The sequence below is a fragment of the Helianthus annuus genome, chromosome 1 (genome assembly GCF_002127325.2).
Source record: "Helianthus annuus cultivar XRQ/B chromosome 1, HanXRQr2.0-SUNRISE, whole genome shotgun sequence".
NCBI classification, from domain to species: Eukaryota; Viridiplantae; Streptophyta; class Magnoliopsida; order Asterales; family Asteraceae; genus Helianthus; species Helianthus annuus.
The window spans coordinates 95,474,644-95,498,502 of NC_035433.2; the positions used below are offsets into that span (position 1 = coordinate 95,474,644).

General features: G+C 37.9%; 2 protein-coding genes across 2 annotated transcripts; both read right to left on the bottom strand.

Annotated features, from left to right (window-relative positions):
• Positions 1-4,807: 4,807 nt before the first annotated feature.
• Positions 4,808-17,831, bottom strand: LOC110900816 (scarecrow-like protein 3). The gene is made up of 2 exons (XM_022147678.2): positions 17,789-17,831; positions 4,808-6,260 (listed from the first exon to the last, which is right to left on the bottom strand). The coding sequence occupies exons 1-2, from the start codon at positions 17,829-17,831 to the stop codon at positions 4,930-4,932; spliced, it is 1,374 nt and encodes a 457-aa protein (XP_022003370.1). The 3' UTR covers positions 4,808-4,929.
• Positions 17,832-19,094: 1,263 nt separating this feature from the next.
• Positions 19,095-21,349, bottom strand: LOC110897829 (scarecrow-like protein 3). Its single transcript, XM_022144561.2, has 2 exons — positions 21,237-21,349; positions 19,095-20,607 (listed from the first exon to the last, which is right to left on the bottom strand). Exons 1-2 carry the CDS (start codon positions 21,244-21,246, stop codon positions 19,217-19,219), a joined length of 1,401 nt encoding a protein of 466 aa, XP_022000253.1. The 5' UTR covers positions 21,247-21,349; the 3' UTR covers positions 19,095-19,216.
• Positions 21,350-23,859: the final 2,510 nt, after the last annotated feature.

The window sequence follows — 23,859 nt, forward strand, 5'->3', positions numbered from 1 at the left end:
TTGATGTATGTGTAAAGCCCTAACTTTGGGTTCTATAAGAAATGGGTATTAAGATCTGATTATGGGCATGTTTGGCAAAAGTAGCTGTTGGATGGTGGCTGAAAGCTTGTAGCTGGTGGCTGGAAGCTGTTAGCTGGTAGCTATAGCTTTTTAGAAATATTTGGTGTTTGGAAGAGTAGCTGGAGCTTTTAATAAAATGTATAAAATGACCAAAATGAACATAACTAAAAATTTAATAAGTTTGTTCATTAACAAGTTCATTATTTTTGGAGGTAAAAAAGTCATTTTTTCCCTAAAAGCTTGTAGCTCCTTCTAAACACTACTAGTAGGAGCGTTCAACCAAAAGCTTCAAGCTTCTAACCTAAAAGCTTCAAGCTCCTTCAACCAAACAAGACTTTTTATTGAATAGGAGTTTTTTCTTAAAAGCTTAAAGCTAGAAGCTCCTAAAAGCTTCATGCCAAACATACCCTATGTGTGTGATGTACTTATAAAGCCCTGACTTTGGGTTCTAGGGTTTTGTCAGCTTTGCAAGTTAAGATTTGGGGACTGAAAAAGACAATAAAACAAATATGGTTTTCGTGAGGTTTTAAGTGATGTGGGGTGGATGGTGATGGTGGTGGATGCCGGCAGGTGGTGTGGGGAAGATGGGGATGGTGGTGGTAAGTGGGTGGGAGAGTGGTGAGAAGGAGGGCAGTTTTCTTTATATATATATATATAAAATTATACAATGGTGAAAAGACAAATATGCCCTCATGTGCAAGTCACATGATCAGATTTAACTGAAAAATCTAACTGGGTTAGGCCTAAAGGACATAATGTGTAGGATTTTAAAACATTAAGTACAAAACTCATCAATTATAAAGATAAAGGACACCGCCTGAAATTCGGTATATAGATAAAGGACAAAACTTGTAATTCACTCTTCAAAATAAATGCAATACAATTAATATAAACCTCAAATGGTCAACGCAACTAGTCACAAATTAAATCTTAAAACAAATGTTAAAACCCTAGAAATCTTACAAAATCTACACCGGGATGAAATCCTAGAAGGCTGGCTACTCATGATATGCGAGACTTGATCACCGGATGTTGAACATGATGAATGAGCCATTGAATCTTGCTTCTTGATCTTGAATGAATGATTGGTGGAATGATTGTGGATGTAATGGTGTGCTCCAAAAATCTTGGAAGGGTGATGAGGATGGTGGATTGTGATGAGTATGATTGGTGTTGATGCTTGGTGATGATGGATTCGTGATGAGTGGAGTTGGATCAATCGATCCGTGATGAGGATGATCGAGAGCCTTTTGTGTGTTTCAAAATTCAAGAAAATTGTATCACTCTCTCCATGGCCTCCTAAAACAAATTATACACCTTCAAAACCTTGGTCAACAGGTCAAACGAGTATCTAGATTGCACGATTTTCCGTCACCGCGTCGGCGACGTCGGAAGCCGATGACAGCGGCTCAACTATACGGTTCACGTCTAATATTTCTACCTACGGAAGGCCCTGTTGACGCAAGCTATGTCGGCGGCGGCCAAAAGCCAAGTTTCTGACATGGCGGCTATTCGGTTTACTCGTCCGATTCTTTGTTTTCCACATCCAATTGGTTTTAGCCTCATCCCGATGTCCCTTAAAGCTCCTGAATTACTCTGTAAACTTTGTTAGACCCGCAAAACACAAACCAAAACAAAGTGGACCATTCAAAAATCAAATTCGCACAAAAACATAAACTTAGATATGTGTAACACTAGACTTTCTTCCACGTATCAATCACCACCATCGCCGTCCCCTTGCGCCGCCGGTCATATTGCCCTTGACCGTCGATTTCGGTCCATCACCCCTTTCCGTCCACTGCACCACTTTGTATGTCAGTTTCTGTTTTTTTTGTTTGTTCTAATTTCTTGGGTGATCTTGTGTGGTTAAATTCAAAGGTATTCGATTTCAAGGTTGATTTCTTGAATAGGAACTAGTGACCAATTTTTTAATTGAAGTATTGGAACTTGGTTAGCCAAAAGGTATTTCGTGTAACACCCTACCCTATGGATGTTGTTTTGTTTTATTTGGTTTAGCATCTGGACTCCTGGTGGGCAACGAAAAGTTTAGTATGGATTGGTTTGTATACATGCTTTAACTAATCTAGTATTTATTAAAACACATGTATAAATCCCCAAACATGTAAGCTCTAACCGTTACTCACTGGAATGGCCTTAAATGACTCCTTTAGTATCTTCACGGGTCTCTACATAAAGGTATCTTGCTTCGTCAGAGAAACCACTGTTACAACTTCATGCTTTCACTGATGCAGAGTGGGTAAGAGACAAAGACAACTATCAAAGCACTAGTGGTTATATTGTGTACCTAGGGTCAAACTAATTGCATGGAGCTCAAAGCGATAAACCACGTTATCCCGTTCATCCATTCAAACCGAATTTCCCATCATCGCTTCTATCACTGCCGAAATCCTATGGCTAAAATCCCTTCTCCATGAACTCAGATTTGATTCAACCACCATCCCAACCATTTTTTGTAACAACCTAAGAGCCACACAATATTCCGTTAACCCCATTTTCCCAACCTCGCATGAAACATCTAGCTCTTGACTTTCATTATGTCCATGAAAATGTCTATGATCACTCCATCAGAGTTACACACATTGTTGTGGATGACCAACTAACTAGCCGATGCTCTTACCAAGCCCATCCTACACTCCATATTTCATTACATCATATCCAAATTTTATATTAGACTCACTACAAGACTGTCAATATTGCGTGGACATGAACAAGAATAATTTAAAATATTCGAAATATAACTTGAATTTATTCTATCTACAATCAAGCTCCATAATTATCATTTCTGTTATTGGTAGTTTATTTTTCTTTATGCGTGGGCATGAATAAGAATAATTTAAAATATTCGAAATATAATTTGAATTTATTCTATCTACAATCAAGCTCCATAATTATCATTTTTGTTATTGGTAGTTTATTTTTCTTTATTGTAAATGCATAATTATAGGTTGTATTTCCAATATTCAGGCCTTTGTATTCTTTTATATATTGTAACTCACTTATTCGTAAATAATATCTTTTGATTTCAAATCAATTCCTCCGTTATTGTAACTTCTCCACTTTATTATGTAAGTTCTCAATATTGATAATAAACGTTTTTCTCAACTCACGCCTTTAAGTCGTCACTACACATATTGAACCACTCTTGAAGTTATCCCTTAGATCCACCACAATAGATCTCAACTTGGCTAGTTCATTATGAGAACCATCGACTAAGCTCTTTGTGGAGGCTTTTCTCGGCCAGTTCTCTTCACCACCCAAAATACTCGTTACTGCTACAACCTTGCCAAGTTTGGTTAGCATCCCTTGAACCATCCTTGTCTTGTATCAATTGTTATGAAGTGATTCTTTCAACGATTGGTATCACTCTTATTTTCTTAGATTAGCCTTTTGGAGAGTTTGTTGTGATTTAGATGAACTTGCCATGCAACACTAGATACGTATGTAACTCAAGAATGATTTGCATGGCTTTTGAACTCTTTACAATGGAGCTTTAAAGGAATTTGTGAGGTACTTGGAGGTCCCTTTCACAAATGAAATAGCACCTATTTATACTTGTTAGTGCATTTTGGTGTGTCTATCACCGTTTGAATAGACTAGAAGAGTTGTGTGCTGAATAGGCTAGGAAGTCTCTAGTGATTGAGACTCAATCGTTTGGGAATGTAAACGATTGAGTCTGGGGTTAAATGATTTGACTCTATCACTAGAATGACTTCTACTGATTGAGCTAATCGCCTATATAATGTCTTAAACCCCAATTGTTTCATAACTTTGAGAGTCAGACCTTTGTAAGAGCAATTGAGCATGTGTGTCTGAGAGGAGATCACAAATGTGATCTCTCATGTTTAATGTTGATGTAAACTCTCTTGGTACCAATGAATGGTACTAATGAATCTGTGATGATTTCATGAGTTTATCTGTCTCAAACATACTTTATATATCAAATTCAATCAGTTTTGTCCTAGCAATACTACTTCAACACTTTTTTATTAGGCTTTTCTGGATCAATCCTAACTACAAGAGTCTACAAGGTAATTGCAAGTATAATATAGATTATACCGTGGAAGTATTCATGGAAAGTTTGATAGGGGTGTGCAAAGTTGGGTCAGTTCGTTTATGGAGGCTTAACTATAACCGTTAGCTGAGCTTAAATTATGGAAGATTGCTTAAAAATAACTATAACCTGATCGTTGGTTAAGAAGAGGTAGATTAATTGTCGGTTATGATTTAGTTTCAGTTAAGTCCAATACATTTTTTTATTTTTCTTTGTTCGAGTTAAATGGTTTGGTTATGGCATTCCAAGGTGGTTATGTATAGTTGCACCATGAATTTAATGGAGGTGTAAAAGCTGGAAACAAGTGGAGGTATAAAATTCGGCACATTAACCATAACTGTAACTCAATCATCGGTTAATTAGATTCACTTAATTATAACAGATTGCTTTGTTGGTTAGAACTAATTTTGGCAACCATTTGTTTTTAGTCGGTTTTGCTCACCCCTTAGGTAACAAATTCTATAGCATTCCAAAATTTTGCCTATGATCTTGAACCCTCAAGAAAGCTCTAGAAAATTTTGGAACCCAACGTTGCGAATTGAAATTTAGATGAGTTGCGAAATAAGGTAGGATACATTATATATATGATCAAACTTTAGAGACATTTTCAACCAGGTGATTGTAAGTCAACAAATTTTCCACAAAAGACTAAACGCTTAAGAAGCCACAATGATACTTAGAACAGGTCATGAAGGTTCTTTTAAGTTAAACAGATGATCATAGATTTACGATCACACAGTTGTTTTATACACATAAATGAGACAATCAAATTAAATAGAAACAAACATGATTATAAACTAACTGTACCTTTTAAATTTCCACGCCGAAATGGTATATAACGGTTGGTTATGCCAGCAAATAAACAAACAACCGTTGTCTTCTTTGACATTATACCCATCATACCCGTAATTATTCAACAATCTTCTAGCCAATAACATCCCATTGTAGCTCAAAGGAACCCTTCCAAATCCAGCCAACTCGAGCCTGGGAACCCATTTTTCAAGCTTCTCGTGTCTCACCCTTCTTTCAAGCCCCTCACAAGCAATTATATTCTTGATTTCTTCACCAAATAACATCTTTTCAATCTTTTGGCGCTCCAATGATGCACGTGTAACAGTAGATTCTAAACAATCGAACAGTGCTGCATAAAAGTTCAATGTTTCAAATGCTCTATCCATTAAACTGAATCCATTATGGTTTGATTCTTGCTCAGTTACCACCATTAGTTTAGGTGATAACGTCCACAGGGCATTCAAAAAGTTCATCAATTTTGAAGAACTAGTCAATGATAACGGCGAAGATGAAGGCGAATCCGGACTTGGACTAAATTTGTTTGTTACATCTTTCCTGAGAAAATCACCTAAAGTGTGTGATTTCATCAGAACTCGTCTTGAAGTTGGGCTTCTATTCGTTTCATCATCAAACGCCAAAAGAGTGTGAAGTTGAAGTACTGAGCTTATTGCTAAAGCATATCCTGATTTGTAACGTAAAGAATCAATGTCAAGATTTTCCAATCGACTAACTATTGGATTGAATTGAAATGGGATGTCTAATTTCTCTGCTTCTTCATTCAACTGAAATGCCATTTGTTCTAGTACTTCTTTTTGCTGATGAATTCCAGTGATCCGCAAATGAGGTGGCCCTTCGGGTCGTGCTCTTAACGATTGTAGAAGATTGATCCATTGTGCAGGCTCAGATGAACACAAATCTATAATATGAACCATCTTTTCCCCTTCCATTGCTTCGAGAATCGCTTGATTAGTAATGATATAGGATAACCTCAAAAATGGGCAAAGATCGAAAAACAATTTTTTTACAAGAATCTCTTCTGATATTGATGTGATTCTTGTGGAATTAATGGCTTTGTATAAACCTGGTAATCCTTTAAGCATGCGATTAGCGAGTGCTTCGGTGAAATAAGCTGCGATCCGTTGCATAGTGTTCCCATCGGCAGATGCAAGATTGTTAATCTGTTCGAGTCCGATGTTGGCATTCTGGATGTTACCAGCAGCCACATGGTTAGCACAGCCAACAAGAAGTTGGATGAGATGTAAACCTCGGCTTTCTTCGACTTCGGTTTCCCTTAGCCATGGGTATTGTGATCCAAAACTTGTTGGTGCACTTGTGTCTGTACTTTGTCTGTATTAGGTCTGTATGTAAACGATGTCCTTAGTAGTCTGTAAGTTGACCAAGTCAACCATCCTCCGGTTTGACTTGGACAACATTTGAAAGATGTTCTGATCGAAGGATAGCCTCGAAGGATACACCTGATCCTTCGAGGTGATCGAAAGATATGGTTCGACCATGGTTCGACCATTAGACCTCGAAGGATGATCCTTCGAGGTCCATGCTGATCTTTCGTGTGAACTATGATCGATAGATGATCCTTCGGACCATCTATCAGATCCTTCGATCCAGACCTGCTGAGCTGGGTATATATACCCATGCATGTGTTGAGTGTGAGTTAGTTCTGAAGTTCTGCCATTTTCACACACCCGAGAGATAGAAGCTTAGAGAGCATTCTGCCCAGAACTCACTCACACACTTAGAGAGTTTATAGAACACTTCTGTAAACATTGAGCTTGTAACCGAACCTTCATTTGCATTAATACGACTAGTGTTAATCGGTGAATCTTTGTGTGTTTGTTTCTCTACTTGCTACTAACTCGGTTTGCTTGCTAGCTTGGATTCCGCACTCGCTAGTAGGTTTGTATAACAAGGTTTAGGTTCGTAATCCTCCGCGAAACAGGGACCTACAAGTGGTATCAGAGCTAAGGCTCTTAACCTTGTTTAAAACCGGGTTTTACAAGTTGTGGTGTGTTGAAACACCTGGTTTTGCACCTGTTTTTACTAAGTTTCTTGCATTTTCTTTGAGTAAAAACGTGTCTGAACTAACCGGGAGTGTTCAAGTTTGGGTTGGGTAACATAAAATTGGTTTTTAGAAAACTTTGTGTTTTCCGGTGGTATTCCGGTGTGTTTCCGGTGACTGGCTTAAGGATAAGGTTATCCTTTTTGGGCAATCTTTCAAAAGTTGGTGGGAAAGTTGATCTGACATCCCCTTTTGCCGAAAGTTTGACCTTACCAACCTGTCACCTTTTCACCAACCTTTCACATCAAAGTCAGTTGTGTCAGAGCCTCTCGAAAGATATCTTTCGACATCGAAAGATCATCCTTCGATATCTTTCGATCAAGGAGGGCTCGAAAGATTTATATCCTTCGACCCATCCTTCGAAGTCTGAAACATATCCTTCGACAGAGGAATCTTTTCGAAAGACTAGTGTCCGAAAGATTAGGATCCTTCGTATTGGTGAATCTTTCGAGATCTGTTGTTCGAAAGATAAGGATTTGGCTCGAAAGATAAGGATCTTTCAAAGGGAATCTTTCGAGTTCTTGAATCTTTCGAAATCATTGTTCGAGAGTCAACAGTAATCTTTCGAGTACTGTTGATCCTTCGAACAAGGTTATATCTTTCGATTGAGGTTTGTTTATTGTTAACAAGTTTCTGTGATTTCAGATCTTTCGACCAGGATCTTTCGGTTGTGTTATCTTTCGGATCATTCTTACTTAGCATTTATTTTGCTTATCTATCATGAATCCGAGTTGGTGGGGAAGTCCGGCTCCAGACAGTGGAAAATACATGAATACTAGTCAATCTCCATCATGGGCCGAATCTCCGGTATCTACATCCTCACAAACAAATGCCACTCCAGCTGGTCAATGGGCGTTTGTTTCAAATCAAACTCCGAGTATTCAAAGTCTTCTTCTAAGCGAAAGTGAAACCGGAAGTTTGAACAGGCCTCCAAAGTTGATGCATCTTCATGAATATCCAGGATGGGTTGATCGTTTCCATACATACATTCTTGGTCAAAATACAGAGTTGTGGTTGCGGTTCACTACGGAATTCGATCAAACTATCGAGGTTGCTGCTTCTTCGACAGCTACATTTGCCGATCTTCCTGAGGATCAAAAGAAGACGTATGACTTAGAAAAGAAAGCATACGCTATTCTCACTCAAGCACTGAGCAAGGATATTTATCATCAGTTCGTCAGTTTCAAGACTACGAAGAAGCTGTGGGATGCATTGAAGACAAGAGGAGTAGGTAATGAAGCCACACGTCAACTACGACGAGATCTACTGAAGAAAGAATTCGATGGCTTCACATGTATGGATAAGGAGTCCTTGGGAGATATGACAAGCCGTTTCTATCACCTGCTTACTGAGCTGACAAACTTTGAAGTCACAACGACTCCAACAGAGGTGGTAAAGAAGTTTGCCGATGCATTGCCTCCTCAATGGAATAACTTCCTGGAAATCTTGAAGTACAACGGAACGTTGAGAACTACCAATATCAACGATTTCGTGCAGCTTCTGGAGAACAAGGATCAGGAAGAAACGTTGAAGGCAAAGAGAGTTGCAGTGCCACAGAATCCAGAGATGTATTATGGCACCTCCACTACTTCATCTGCAAAAGCCGGTTCACATGCTCCACTTCAAACGGCGTTTGTCACAAGCACGGATATGTACGGCAATCCAGTGCAAGTTCCTGTAAAGCCGCCTCCAACCACAGATTTGTATGGAAATCCAATACAACCACCTCCTCCTCCTCCTGTTCAACAACCACAATATGCCTGTTATGGAGGAACATCATCTGCTGCAGGTCAACAATCAAAGTCAAATCCAGTACAGCTTGACACTTCAAGTTTTTCTAAAATCAGTGTAGAAGTAGCTAAGGAACACATGGAGCTGCTTAACACTGTAGTGAGCGCGTACTGTGGGTTGATAGAAGGTCAGATTGGAAACATTAATCTGACACAAGAAGATTACTGGCAGATTGATAAGGAAGAGATGGACTTGATGGACATCAAGTGGGCCTTTGCGAGTGCTGTGAGAAGAGCAAAGGATTGGATGGAAAGTACTGGAAGAACCAGCTTGGAGAGTAAGCGAGACACCAAGTATGGGTTCGATAAGCAAGCTGTTAAGTGCTTCAACTGTGGTGAACGGGGCCACTTTAAACGGGAATGTACAAAGCCAGCCCAGCACGGGAATCAAAACCCCTTCAGGAACCAAGGCAACCAGCAGAACAGAAACAATGATCGTACATTGGTGCCTGTCAACAACCAAACCAACCGAGCACTTGCAGTTCAGGTGGATGAAGGTTGTGACTGGTCAATCCAGTTGGGTGGTGATGCTCCTGATGGAACAGCATGTTTTGCTCAGATTGTGAAGGAGCTGGTTCACACCAATGGTGGAGAATCTTCTGCCAGTGGTGATGAATCGTCTGAAGATGAAGACTCCTCTGGATACAGCAGGAGTGTTGATGAAGAATCATCCAACTCTGGTGATGATCATGTGGGTGAGACATCTAATGTTTCGGATGATATTGACATTGATGAACTCTTGGGGGAAGCTGTAGCAGAAACTCAAAGAAGATCTATTCTGGTGGATCAAGCTGCTTACTCTTCGTCTTCTCTCCATTCAGCCTTTATGGCTAATGTCGACGGTTCATCAAGTCAGGTATGTGTCGATGAACCCACTGCTGTTAATTGTGATGAATGTGCTAGGTTGCATGCTAGATGTGCTGATCTTGAGAAAAGTATGTCTGAGTTGCAAGGCAAACATGATGCTTTACAAGCTAGTTTGTTTGACTTGCAAGACAAACATACTACTGTGAATGAGAATTTGAGTGACTTGCAAAGTAAGCATGACGCTTTGCAAGAAAAATATGATGTGACCTTTCTCCACAATCAGAAGTTGACTGTGGATCTCTCTAAATGCACAGAAGCCAACATGTTTTATGAAAACCATGAAAAAGAATTTAAGTCAGTAATTGAAACATTAAAGAAGGATAAAACTGAACTGACTAAAATGGTTTCAAGAAAACAAACTGATATTAATTTGTATATATCTCGCCTTGAGAGTATGCAAAAAGAGATGGCTTGTGTGAAAACCGAAAGTGATGCGATCCAACTCAAGCTAGACAGTTATTTGAGTTCTAGCTATGTGTTAGATCACATCATTGACGTTCAGAAGGAAAAGAGAGATGTCACATGCATTGGCTACAAGAAGTGTCCACCACCAGTGAGACATAATTATGACGCCATGCCTGATGAAGAGGACAGAGTTTTCTTTGAACCTACTGTGCCTCTAGATGTTAAGGAGTTTGCTGCAGGACTCGGATACCAAAAGGAAGTATCCTTAGATTCAGATGTGTCAGCAGATACATTTGTGAGTGCTGAACAGAATCAAGATCCTCCAGTTGTGATTGAGGATGCTGATTCGTCTGATGATGAATCTGACGATACTGTTCCAGCAAAGTCTGATGCGGTAGTCAAAAATGAGGACATACCTCTTGAGAATCACATTCTATGTGATCCCCCTGTTCAACCCGCTAAGACTGTTGCAACTGAGTCCTCATCTGCAGGAGAGCCGGAGAGTGTGAATTTGCTGTACACTCTAGTTGGTGATGATAAAATTTACTCAGACAAAGATTTTCCCATTAAGAATGTTAATCAATCCTTAATCTGCAAAGTCTTTGAGAATTCGACGAGTAAGTTCTTGGGAAAGGCAGGACCTAAAGTTACAGTCACCCAGTGTCCTCCAATCCCAAAGGCTGAAGTTCGAAAGCAATTTGGCAACAAGAAATTGCCAACAGTGCCAACACAGCAAAATCACACCAAACCCAAAGGTAAAGCACCGGCTCCAGTGCAAAAGAAGCCGAACCAAAAGAAGAAGAAGAATGTTAACTTTGTGAAATCGACGGGAACAGACAAAATTGAGAAGTTTGAAAATCAATCTAACTTAGATTTTGTCAAGAAAGCTTTTGTCGAGAAAAGAAATGAACCAAGTAGTTCAAAACCTAGTACCTCGGGTTCACAAAGTTCAACATCATCGGCTAGACGATCACATGATTCTTCGGGGTTTGTAGAACGAAGATCATGTTTTGAGTGTGGAACCATTGGGCACATTATTAGAAACTGCCCATATCTTCATAAGCAGAAAGGAAAAGTTGATGATCCCCGTGGTAAGACTGACCGTAAGCCATCTGTTTCCACAAAACAAGATCCCCGACTTGTAAAAGAAAGGGAAAAGAAACAGAAACGGCAACAGGTCAAGAAAATTGAAAAAGCGATTAAAACCGATGTGGTTCATAAACAATCTGTTGTTGTAAAACCAGAAAATTCTAAAACTTCAAATCATCAAGAAGTTAAAATTTTAAAGAAAAACACTGGTGAAACCAAACAGACTTGGAAACCAAAAACGGTTGTTGAATCAGGGGGACCATCACAATTCACCAACCATCAAAGACAAGAAGTTATTGTCATTGATGAAAATGGAAGACCCAAGACCACAATGGCTTGGGTCCCCATCTCCAACTAATTCATTTGAGTTCATGTGCAGGGTGCTTCAGGAGGAACTATCAGTAGTCATTGGATTGTTGATAGTGGGGCATCCAGGCACATGACAGGCGACATGAAGCTTCTCTACGACGTTAAATCTATTAGAGGAGGTTATGTTGCTTTTGCTGGAGATAAAGGTGGATACATAACGGGTGAAGGAATGATATCTAACGGGATTGTCAGCTTTGACAAGATCAATTTTGTGCAACAACTTGATCACAATCTTCTTAGTGTTTCTCAAATTTGTGACAAGAAATTTTCAGTCCACTTTGATGCTAATGGATGTTATGTGCTGAAACCCGGCTTCAAAATTCCAAAAGAATGGATTCTCTTGTCGGCTCCAAGGATAAATGATTTGTACATCCTTGACATGAGCCAGGCTATTACTACGTCTGCACAAGCAACTTGTTTCGTTTCCAAAGCCACAGAAAAAGACACTATCTCTTGGCACAGACGAATGGGTCACATTCACTTACGCAAAATGAATCATTTGGTTTCAAATGAATTGGTGAATGGTGTTCCCCTCAAAAATTTCCATCTTCAAGACATCTGTGTTTCGTGCCAGAAAGGAAAGCAAACAAAGAAGAAGCACCCTACAAAGAAGATCAACACAGTGGCAGTTCCTCTTGAACGTTTGCACATGGATTTGTTCGGTCCTGTCAAGCACAAGAGTATTCGGGGTGATCAATACTGCCTCGTGGTTACTGATGATTATTCAAGATTTTCTTGGGTTGCGTTCATGGCACACAAGAGTGAAACCTTTGGCATTATCAAAAACTTGATCATTCAGATTGAGAATTTGTATAAGTTGAAGGTTAGGCGGATACGTAGCGACAATGGTACTGAATTTAAGAATCATTCCATGGCGGAGTTTTGCACTTCAAAGGGTATTCTTCATGAGTTTAGTGCAGCTTATACTCCTCAACAGAATGGTGTCGCTGAACGTAAGAACCGCACATTGATCGAGACTGCTAGGACAATGTTGGTAGAGTCACAGTTACCCATTCCATTCTGGACTGAAGCTGTGGCCTCTACATGTTACACATTGAACAGAGTCCTTACAGTCAAAAGACACAACAAGACCTGCTTTGAGCTTCTTCAAAAACGGAAACCAGATTTGTCTTATCTCGAACCGTTTGGAGCTCCATGCACAATCATCGATCCTAATGGAAAGTTTGGGGCAAGAGCAATTGATGGATACTTTCTTGGGTATGCCACCCCTAACTTACGAGTCTGGAATCTAGAGACTAAAAGGGTCGAGGAATGGTCTGAGGTCAGAGTACAAAGGCACACCTTGCCAGTCAAAAATCCGGGTCAACCTTGGATGTTTGAGTACGATGACTTTTTCAATTCGATCAATGTTGAAGCCGCTGAAGAAAATGCTGCGGCTAGGATGTTTTTCGAGAGTGACAATGCAACAGTTTCACCGGTGGTTCGTCCAATTCTTGTGAATCAAGAACCATCGTCTTCGGTGAACAACAATACTCTCAACAATGAGGATTTTCATGATGCAAACGAATTGAACGAATCTTCAGAGGATGATGAATTTCTAGATGCAGATCAAGAAGCTCCTACAACAGCAGTTCATGGTACTTCAGAGGGTACTCCTCCAGTGGAAACACATAGAACAGCTGAGACTACTGCATCATCCTCTTCGTCAATTCCGGGTCTTGAATTGGTTGTTGATCTTAATCTTAACAACCTGGGTATAAATGTTCCAGTTCCAGACAATCCAGAAACAAGGATTCATAATACCCATCCTCAACAAAACATCATTGGAAATGTGCAAAGTGGCGTACAAACAAGAAACATGTTGCGAAACAACAACAATGCAGGCTTGTATGCAGCCATTCGAGAATCCGGACAACAAAACGACTGGTCTTTCGCGTGTTATGTCTCACAGGAAGAACCAAGAACATGGAAAGAAGCCTTGAAAGATAATGCTTGGGTTGAAGCAATGCAGGAAGAACTGCAACAATTCCAGAAGCTGGGTGTCTGGAAACTAGTAGAGAAACCTGCTGGATACAAGAAGATTGGTACCCGTTGGGTTTTCAAATGCAAAAAGGATGACCGCGGAGTTGTTATCCGAAACAAAGCTCGTTTAGTCGTTCAAGGTTTTCGTCAGATTGAAGGGATCGACTACAACGAAGTCTATGCACCAGTGGCACGTCTCGAAGCAATTCGAATCTTTCTAGCCTATGCGTCCTTCAAAGGATTCAAGGTTTATCAAATGGACGTGAAAAGTGCATTTTTACATGGTGTGGTTGAAGAAGAGGTATATGTCGAACAACCTCCAGGTTTTGAAGATCCTATCCATCCCGATCGGGTTTGGTTGCTCAACAAAGCTCTTTATGGTCTTCATCAAGCACCTCGAGCTTGGTATGCAACCTTATCTCACTATCTGCTGGAGAACGGTTTTCGTAGAGGTCTTATCGACTGTACTCTCTTCATCAAAGAACAAGATGGAGATCTTCTTCTGGTACAGGTATACGTTGATGACATTATTTTTGGTTCTACTAATGATGTCTTGTGTAGGGAATTCGAGCGCATTATGCAGGATAAATTCGAGATGAGTGCTATGGGGGAAATGACCTTCTTCTTGGGCCTACAAGTACAACAAACGGAGTCTGGGATATTCATCCATCAGACTAAATATGTTGGTGACATCTTGAGCCGGTTCCAGATGTCTGATGCAACGCCCATTGGTACCCCATTGCCAACTAATCACGGAATTACTCCAGACTTGAAGGGAGAAGCTGTTAGCCCTTCTATCTATCGCGCCATGATCGGATCTCTCATGTACCTCACAGCATCAAGGCCAGACATAATGTACCCGACGTGCCTGCTTGCCAGATATCAAGTTAACCCGAAGGCCTCACATCTTACTGCTGTCAAAAGGATTTTTCGTTATTTGAAGACGTACCCCGACACTGGTCTGTGGTACCCTAGGGATAATAACTTTGAATTGGTAGCTTTCAGTGATTCTGATTTTGGCGGATGCAAAATCGACGGTAAATCCACAACGGCTGGATGTCAGTTTTTAGGAAATCGCCTAGTCACATGGCAGTGCAAGAAGCAGACGTGTGTAGCTACATCAACATGCGAAGCTGAATACATTGCTGCCTCAAGTTGTTGCTCCCAAGTACTTTGGATTCAACAACAAATGCGGGACTACGGTTTTGAATTCCTAACTACTCCTATTTACGTTGATAATTCTGCTGCTTTAGATATCACTAGAAATCCTGTGCAGCATTCAAAGACCAAACACATCGAAATCAAATATCACTTCATACGTGATTGCTTTGAGAAAAGGCTAATCGATGTTGTTAAGGTCCACACCGATGACCAACGTGCCGACTTATTTACCAAAGCTTTTGACAAATCAAGATTTGACTTTTTATTATTGGTAAACGGCATTAAGGTCAAGCAAGAGTAAAACCAACATCGGAAAATCATTTTTGTAAATATCTTTGTGTGTTTTTAAATTTATCTTAGTTTATTGATTTTAGGGGGAGTAAATCCAAATATCTGAAAATCCAAAAACATCGAAAAATTCAAAAACACAAAAACAATAGAAAAACAAAAATGAGTTTCCTGGCGAGCAAAAGAGAAAATGATAGTACATCAGTGGTCTATCCAAACCTCTTTAAACCTTAAATGCAAAACGATAAGCAGCTCTATATAAGATGTATCGGTAGGCTCACAATCATTTTAAAGTGTGCAGGGTGATATAAATCTTAATCGACTGAAGATCAGGTGGGAACCATTCATTGGCATATGGTCTTAGTACCGAAATTTCGTTTGATAGATTGCCGAGGTTCTGAGATATTCGGTCTTTATGCTGCTTATCATCTGGGTATCATGGTTGTATCTTTTACCGAAAAATAACGGGGACGCAAGTCTAGATCTTCCATGATACTATACATACGTGTACATATTACATACTGCATTCGACCTCAATAAGTGATAAACAATCACATGTCCAAATCAAATAAGTGATAAAAATATCACATTTATCCGGGTGTCAAGTTCGTCTCTCTGCTGTACGGAAGTACTGACCTGTTCACGGACTTACACCTGTGCCCTCATGCATACGAAAATCAAGTTCCTCATCAATAAGTGATTATATCACATAGGACTTGTTTTCAAATCAAAATAAGTGAGTATCTCACAATTTATACGGTCAAACAGATGATAATCGGTATACTCACTGGTAAGATGAACACTCGTGCATACCTTGATACGGGAATGTGTCGTGATGTGGATGAACACCGGTCGGTAAGTATAAATCATACCTTAACGTATCCCCTCGCCATGATTACATCTGATAAGTTGAGCTTAAGTGGACAACAATACCGATAATTGTTATAGGATGCTTATCTTAATATTAACTAACTGAACAACAAGAGTGTTTTGGCATGACCGTACACTGATATGATTCTCTTACCCTCGAAACTCGCAAAAAGAATGTTTGTATATATTTATTTATTTACTGCTTAACTTTTATTGTTTTTCTTTTAAACAGTTTCGTCGTTTGGTGCATATCAGCACGACATTAGCGGTGATGTCGTTTGATAACACTCAAAGGATTTTAAATTGTTATCTTTTAATTTCAAAAACACGCCTAAAATCCGTGTTTTAATATAAACTTTATAAAAGCCAAAAAGATTTTATTTCTGCTTTATTTTCGATCGTACGATGTTGGAGCTCAAGTCTTCGTTACCTGAAACCTGACTGAAAACCGAACTGACTAAATCTTCATAAACGGTCAAAATTTGCAGATTTTGAAAGTTAGAATTTAAAATTGATAAATTTATTAAACTTTCAAACTGTCGGACGGTGTTTGATTTTGACATGGTCACTCGTGTGTCATTTGTTTATACTATTCCAAGCAGTTGTTCTCATTACGCGTTTAGATTTCTTGCATGTGCAGATTCTAAAGGCTAGGAGAACATGGTCGATGACAAGCCTTGGAATGAAGACACGACGAGAAGGCGCTCAAAAGATGAAGATGATCGAGTTGCCGCTGGCCATCATCAACACCACAAGGATCTCACTTCATAAAGATAAAGTCTTTTCACGAGCATAACTCAAGGGGGAGCTTATGTTAAGGGAGAGTTTGTCAACACACTTCCTACATGATACGGGTAGTTTGTTGATACACTCTCTACTTTCAAGACGTGAAGACTTTGAAGATCCTCCGACATTGAAGACATGATAGGACATCAGAGTCTTGAAGACTTGAAGACCAAAGACCGTCGAAGTTCAAGACGAGTCTACACTTTTAGAAGAACAAGACAAAGATTAGAGATCAAAGACAAAGCTACAGCCAAGGGGGAGTTTGTTGGTGCACTTGTGTCTGTACTTTGTCTGTATTAGGTCTGTATGTAAACGATGTCCTTAGTAGTCTGTAAGTTGACCAAGTCAACCATCCTCCGGTTTGACTTGGACAACATTTGAAAGATGTTCTGATCGAAGGATAGCCTCGAAGGATACACCTGATCCTTCGAGGTGATCGAAAGATATGGTTCGACCATGGTTCGACCATTAGACCTCGAAGGATGATCCTTCGAGGTCCATGCTGATCTTTCGTGTGAACTATGATCGATAGATGATCCTTCGGACCATCTATCAGATCCTTCGATCCAGACCTGCTGAGCTGGGTATATATACCCATGCATGTGTTGAGTGTGAGTTAGTTCTGAAGTTCTGCCATTTTCACACACCCGAGAGATAGAAGCTTAGAGAGCATTCTGCCCAGAACTCACTCACACACTTAGAGAGTTTATAGAACACTTCTGTAAACATTGAGCTTGTAACCGAACCTTCATTTGCATTAATACGACTAGTGTTAATCGGTGAATCTTTGTGTGTTTGTTTCTCTACTTGCTACTAACTCGGTTTGCTTGCTAGCTTGGATTCCGCACTCGCTAGTAGGTTTGTATAACAAGGTTTAGGTTCGTAATCCTCCGCGAAACAGGGACCTACAAGTGGTATCAGAGCTAAGGCTCTTAACCTTGTTTAAAACCGGGTTTTACAAGTTGTGGTGTGTTGAAACACCTGGTTTTGCACCTGTTTTTACTAAGTTTCTTGCATTTTCTTTGAGTAAAAACGTGTCTGAACTAACCGGGAGTGTTCAAGTTTGGGTTGGGTAACATAAAATTGGTTTTCTTGAAGTGATTCTTTCAACGATTGGTATCACTCTTATTTTCTTAGATTAGCCTTTTGGAGAGTTTGTTGTGATTTAGATGAACTTGCCATGCAACACTAGATACGTATGTAACTCAAGAATGATTTGCATGGCTTTTGAACTCTTTACAATGGAGCTTTAAAGGAATTTGTGAGGTACTTGGAGGTCCCTTTCACAAATGAAATAGCACCTATTTATACTTGTTAGTGCATTTTGGTGTGTCTATCACCGTTTGAATAGACTAGAAGAGTTGTGTGCTGAATAGGCTAGGAAGTCTCTAGTGATTGAGACTCAATCGTTTGGGAATGTAAACGATTGAGTCTGGGGTTAAATGATTTGACTCTATCACTAGAATGACTTCTACTGATTGAGCTAATCGCCTATATAATGTCTTAAACCCCAATTGTTTCATAACTTTGAGAGTCAGACCTTTGTAAGAGCAATTGAGCATGTGTGTCTGAGAGGAGATCACAAATGTGATCTCTCATGTTTAATGTTGATGTAAACTCTCTTGGTACCAATGAATGGTACTAATGAATCTGTGATGATTTCATGAGTTTATCTGTCTCAAACATACTTTATATATCAAATTCAATCAGTTTTGTCCTAGCAATACTACTTCAACACTTTTTTATTAGGCTTTTCTGGATCAATCCTAACTACAAGAGTCTACAAGGTAATTGCAAGTATAATATAGATTATACCGTGGAAGTATTCATGGAAAGTTTGATAGGGGTGTGCAAAGTTGGGTCAGTTCGTTTATGGAGGCTTAACTATAACCGTTAGCTGAGCTTAAATTATGGAAGATTGCTTAAAAATAACTATAACCTGATCGTTGGTTAAGAAGAGGTAGATTAATTGTCGGTTATGATTTAGTTTCAGTTAAGTCCAATACATTTTTTTATTTTTCTTTGTTCGAGTTAAATGGTTTGGTTATGGCATTCCAAGGTGGTTATGTATAGTTGCACCATGAATTTAATGGAGGTGTAAAAGCTGGAAACAAGTGGAGGTATAAAATTCGGCACATTAACCATAACTGTAACTCAATCATCGGTTAATTAGATTCACTTAATTATAACAGATTGCTTTGTTGGTTAGAACTAATTTTGGCAACCATTTGTTTTTAGTCGGTTTTGCTCACCCCTTAGGTAACAAATTCTATAGCATTCCAAAATTTTGCCTATGATCTTGAACCCTCAAGAAAGCTCTAGAAAATTTTGGAACCCAACGTTGCGAATTGAAATTTAGATGAGTTGCGAAATAAGGTAGGATACATTATATATATGATCAAACTTTAGAGACATTTTCAACCAGGTGATTGTAAGTCAACAAATTTTCCACAAAAGACTAAACGCTTAAGAAGCCACAATGATACTTAGAACAGGTCATGAAGGTTCTTTTAAGTTAAACAGATGATCATAGATTTACGATCACACAGTTGTTTTATACACATAAATGAGACAATCAAATTAAATAGAAACAAACATGATTATAAACTAACTGTACCTTTTAAATTTCCACGCCGAAATGGTATATAACGGTTGGTTATGCCAGCAAATAAACAAACAACCGTTGTCTTCTTTGACATTATACCCATCATACCCGTAATTATTCAACAATCTTCTAGCCAATAACATCCCATTGTAGCTCAAAGGAACCCTTCCAAATCCAGCCAACTCGAGCCTGGGAACCCATTTTTCAAGCTTCTCGTGTCTCACCCTTCTTTCAAGCCCCTCACAAGCAATTATATTCTTGATTTCTTCACCAAATAACATCTTTTCAATCTTTTGGCGCTCCAATGATGCACGTGTAACAGTAGATTCTAAACAATCGAACAGTGCTGCATAAAAGTTCAATGTTTCAAATGCTCTATCCATTAAACTGAATCCATTATGGTTTGATTCTTGCTCAGTTACCACCATTAGTTTAGGTGATAACGTCCACAGGGCATTCAAAAAGTTCATCAATTTTGAAGAACTAGTCAATGATAACGGCGAAGATGAAGGCGAATCCGGACTTGGACTAAATTTGTTTGTTACATCTTTCCTGAGAAAATCACCTAAAGTGTGTGATTTCATCAGAACTCGTCTTGAAGTTGGGCTTCTATTCGTTTCATCATCAAACGCCAAAAGAGTGTGAAGTTGAAGTACTGAGCTTATTGCTAAAGCATATCCTGATTTGTAACGTAAAGAATCAATGTCAAGATTTTCCAATCGACTAACTATTGGATTGAATTGAAATGGGATGTCTAATTTCTCTGCTTCTTCATTCAACTGAAATGCCATTTGTTCTAGTACTTCTTTTTGCTGATGAATTCCAGTGATCCGCAAATGAGGTGGCCCTTCGGGTCGTGCTCTTAACGATTGTAGAAGATTGATCCATTGTGCAGGCTCAGATGAACACAAATCTATAATATGAACCATCTTTTCCCCTTCCATTGCTTCGAGAATCGCTTGATTAGTAATGATATAGGATAACCTCAAAAATGGGCAAAGATCGAAAAACAATTTTTTTACAAGAATCTCTTCTGATATTGATGTGATTCTTGTGGAATTAATGGCTTTGTATAAACCTGGTAATCCTTTAAGCATGCGATTAGCGAGTGCTTCGGTGAAATAAGCTGCGATCCGTTGCATAGTGTTCCCATCGGCAGATGCAAGATTGTTAATCTGTTCGAGTCCGATGTTGGCATTCTGGATGTTACCAGCAGCCACATGGTTAGCACAGCCAACAAGAAGTTGGATGAGATGTAAACCTCGGCTTTCTTCGACTTCGGTTTCCCTTAGCCATGGGTATTGTGATCCAAAACTAGGTGACAGTGACATTAATGAAAATAAGTGAAGCGGAGACGAGTTTATAGACGAAGAACCATCCTCTTGAGCCATTCCTGATATTAAGAGTGTCAATCAGAGTTCTTTCCTCTTATCTTTGTACTTCTACTACTAGTATATACTCTATGCAAATTTTATATTTTTATACTTCAAAAAAAAAAAAAAAAGTTGTTGAGCCGAGGGTTTCATTGAAAGCAACCTCTCTATCTCTTTGGATAGAGGTAGAGATGCTACTAGTTACGTTTGCCCTCATCTTCCCTCCCAGACCCACTCTACGAGTGAGATACTACTAGTTACGTTTGTTTGTAATCAGAGTTCCAAATTAACACCTTCTTGATTAAGGATGAGTCATCCTCAAGATTATACACATGGTAAATCATGTGTGTCACCTAAAAGAAGACATATGGACAAAGATTATGTCGTCTACATTTCAACATAACTTTTTTCAAAAACTAGACACTTTCAACTTCAAACATATGGAATATTAACTAGGAAGAAAGAAGTCTATAAAGTACAGCTTTGTGTTATGAAGATAACAGTCAGCAGAATTAGTCAAACGCCAACATGTTTACCCACATAAAATGATCAATCCAAGACAAAGTTTCACAGGTTTTTAGAAATTTGATGGATTATAAAACCAGAACGAAATAAACTCTATAAGAAACAAGATAACGAATGAACTCACCGCTGAACATATCTGGAGATGGTCCGGATAATCCAATCAAATATTGAGTGAAATCTATATATCAAACAGTGTTTTGAAAATCATTGAAACCCCATTTGGCTTCATATACCAAAAGTCCAAACATTTTCGGCTATTTCTGTGCTTGCTGTTGTAATTATCAAAGGTTTAGGATCGTTTTCGAAAATCCAAAGTGGGTATAGAAAGAGTTAAAAGCTGTTTGTCCTGGGAGAACACATCAATGGTTTATAACCTTTTGTGACAAATAACATCGGTTGTTTTTGTCGTCATTGCATTTGTTCTTCTTGGGGACATCAAATATGGAGGAATTTATTATGTTCTTATTATCGAATATGCTACTTGTGATACAGGATCAAGGGTTTTAAGTTCAAGTTGCAATTAACATTCCCTCACATATGGACATTTTTCCTTTTTACTTTTTTATTAACATACTGTTTTTTCTTTTACTTTTAGTGTTTGTTTTTTGTTTAACTTGAAATACCATATAACACTTTTATTATATTGTTAGAAAGTAGTTTCTTCATATATATTTTTCTTATTATGTGAGAACTTTATCACATTTTTTTTGAATGGCAAGATGGAACATTTTATTAACCAAAGAAACTACGGACCATAGCAAGGTGCTATGAGAACCTACAGTACATCAAAAGTTAAACCAACAAGATTACATAAATAAACCAAACTAATCTATCTTCACCATATATGAGAACTTTATCACATGCATAGAACAAATGTTAAATACATCTAGCCGAAGTGAAAGATAAATATGCTGAATTTGGTATGATGCATTCATATCATACCTTAAGTCAACAGAAGAATTAGAGCGACCATTTAATGTTGAATGTAACCATCACTAGTGCTTTAGTGGTGGTCACGGATATTTAAGTTCCACCAATGGTGGGTTCGGTGAGTTTTCCCTTTCAGGTCTCAAGTTCGAGTCTGTGTAATAGGGGCTTCTCATTGAATGGTTTAAATTAGGGATCTATTGTGGGAAGGGGCTCTCTACAGTGAACCCAGTTAAAACAACGTAAGCTAGACTTTCCAACATTCACGAATAATTCACACCTTTCAAAATAAAAATTAATGTTGAATGTAACTCGCCTTAAGTCATTAAACATTATCATTGCAATTGAAGAGTTAGAGCTGCCAAGTAATGTTGAATGCAACTGTTTATTCTATTCATATATGACATATATGACGTAGCCAATGTAGCTCGACAAACATGTCTAAGTTAGTTAACACGCTATGGCATAATAGTAATCAACGTCTAATCACCTTTATGAACATCAAAGAGATTATAGAGAATATATATATATATATATATATAAATTTGTTATCTCTCATTAATAAAGCAAAAAACATTTTATGCTACACATTTCAAAATTTATCCTACATATATCTTACATTTACCGAAATTTACCCTACGCATATTTAAATTTATCATATACATTTAAGAATTTATTCTACACAAACTAAAATTTATCCTACACATGTCGACAATTGTCCTTCACCTCAAATTATTTTATCTTAAAAGAGTATATTTAAAAATGAGTTACAAATTTAGTTAGTTAGCTAATTAATTACAATTAGAAATTTACCTATATCCCTTATTAATAACATTAAATATACATATTAAATGAAGTAAAATTGAAGCATTTCTATTTGCTTAAAACTTATTATTTTTATTCTTACAAAATTTGTCTTCTCATTTTAACCCTCCACTATATATATAGGGCCAGGATCATTTCAGAACCATAAATATTTACAGAACTCGCAGAACTCATAATAAACAATCTTTTTATTTATATATTTTTATGTTCAGGATAATTTTATCATTTATTATGTGTATTTTTACGATTACATACATGTTAAGAGTAATTTTATCATTTTTTATATGTAATTTTATAATTACACATATGTAAACTAGTTTTTTTACGTATATGTAATTAGTTATGACTCATATATATAATTTTGGGAATTAAACATATGTAAACTACTTTTAACATGTATATAATCAAAGAAATACATATAATAGATGATAAAAACATCCTAAATACAAAACTTAGATATAAAATGATTGTTTATTAGGAGTTCTGAAAGTTCTGTAGTTATTTAGAGTTCTGAAATGAACTCGACCCTATATATATATATATATATATATAGGATAAGGATCATTACAGAACACTACTTATTGCGAGAACAAAAAGAACAACTCTAAATCACTAAATTTTGGGATTTAAGGTTCATATTTCTTAAATTTTATGTTTCTTACATTCATATGTGTATTATATATACATAAAAGAATCATATATTTTCCCTACACATAGTCTACATACATGTAGGTAATTTAGCCTACACATAACCTACATGTGTGTAGTTTATTTAGAAACTGAAGATTTTTCATATTTTGTTTTAAATTCTAGTGTGAGAAACAATAAATCTTACATTTATAACTTTTTCAGTTACTTTTTAAGTTTTTAGGATTGAAAAAATGAGTGATTCACTTTGTTCTGCGTGTTCTCACAATATTTAGTGTTCTGCATAGAACCTTCCCCTATATATATATATATATATATATATATAATATATAAATATAGAGTAAGGT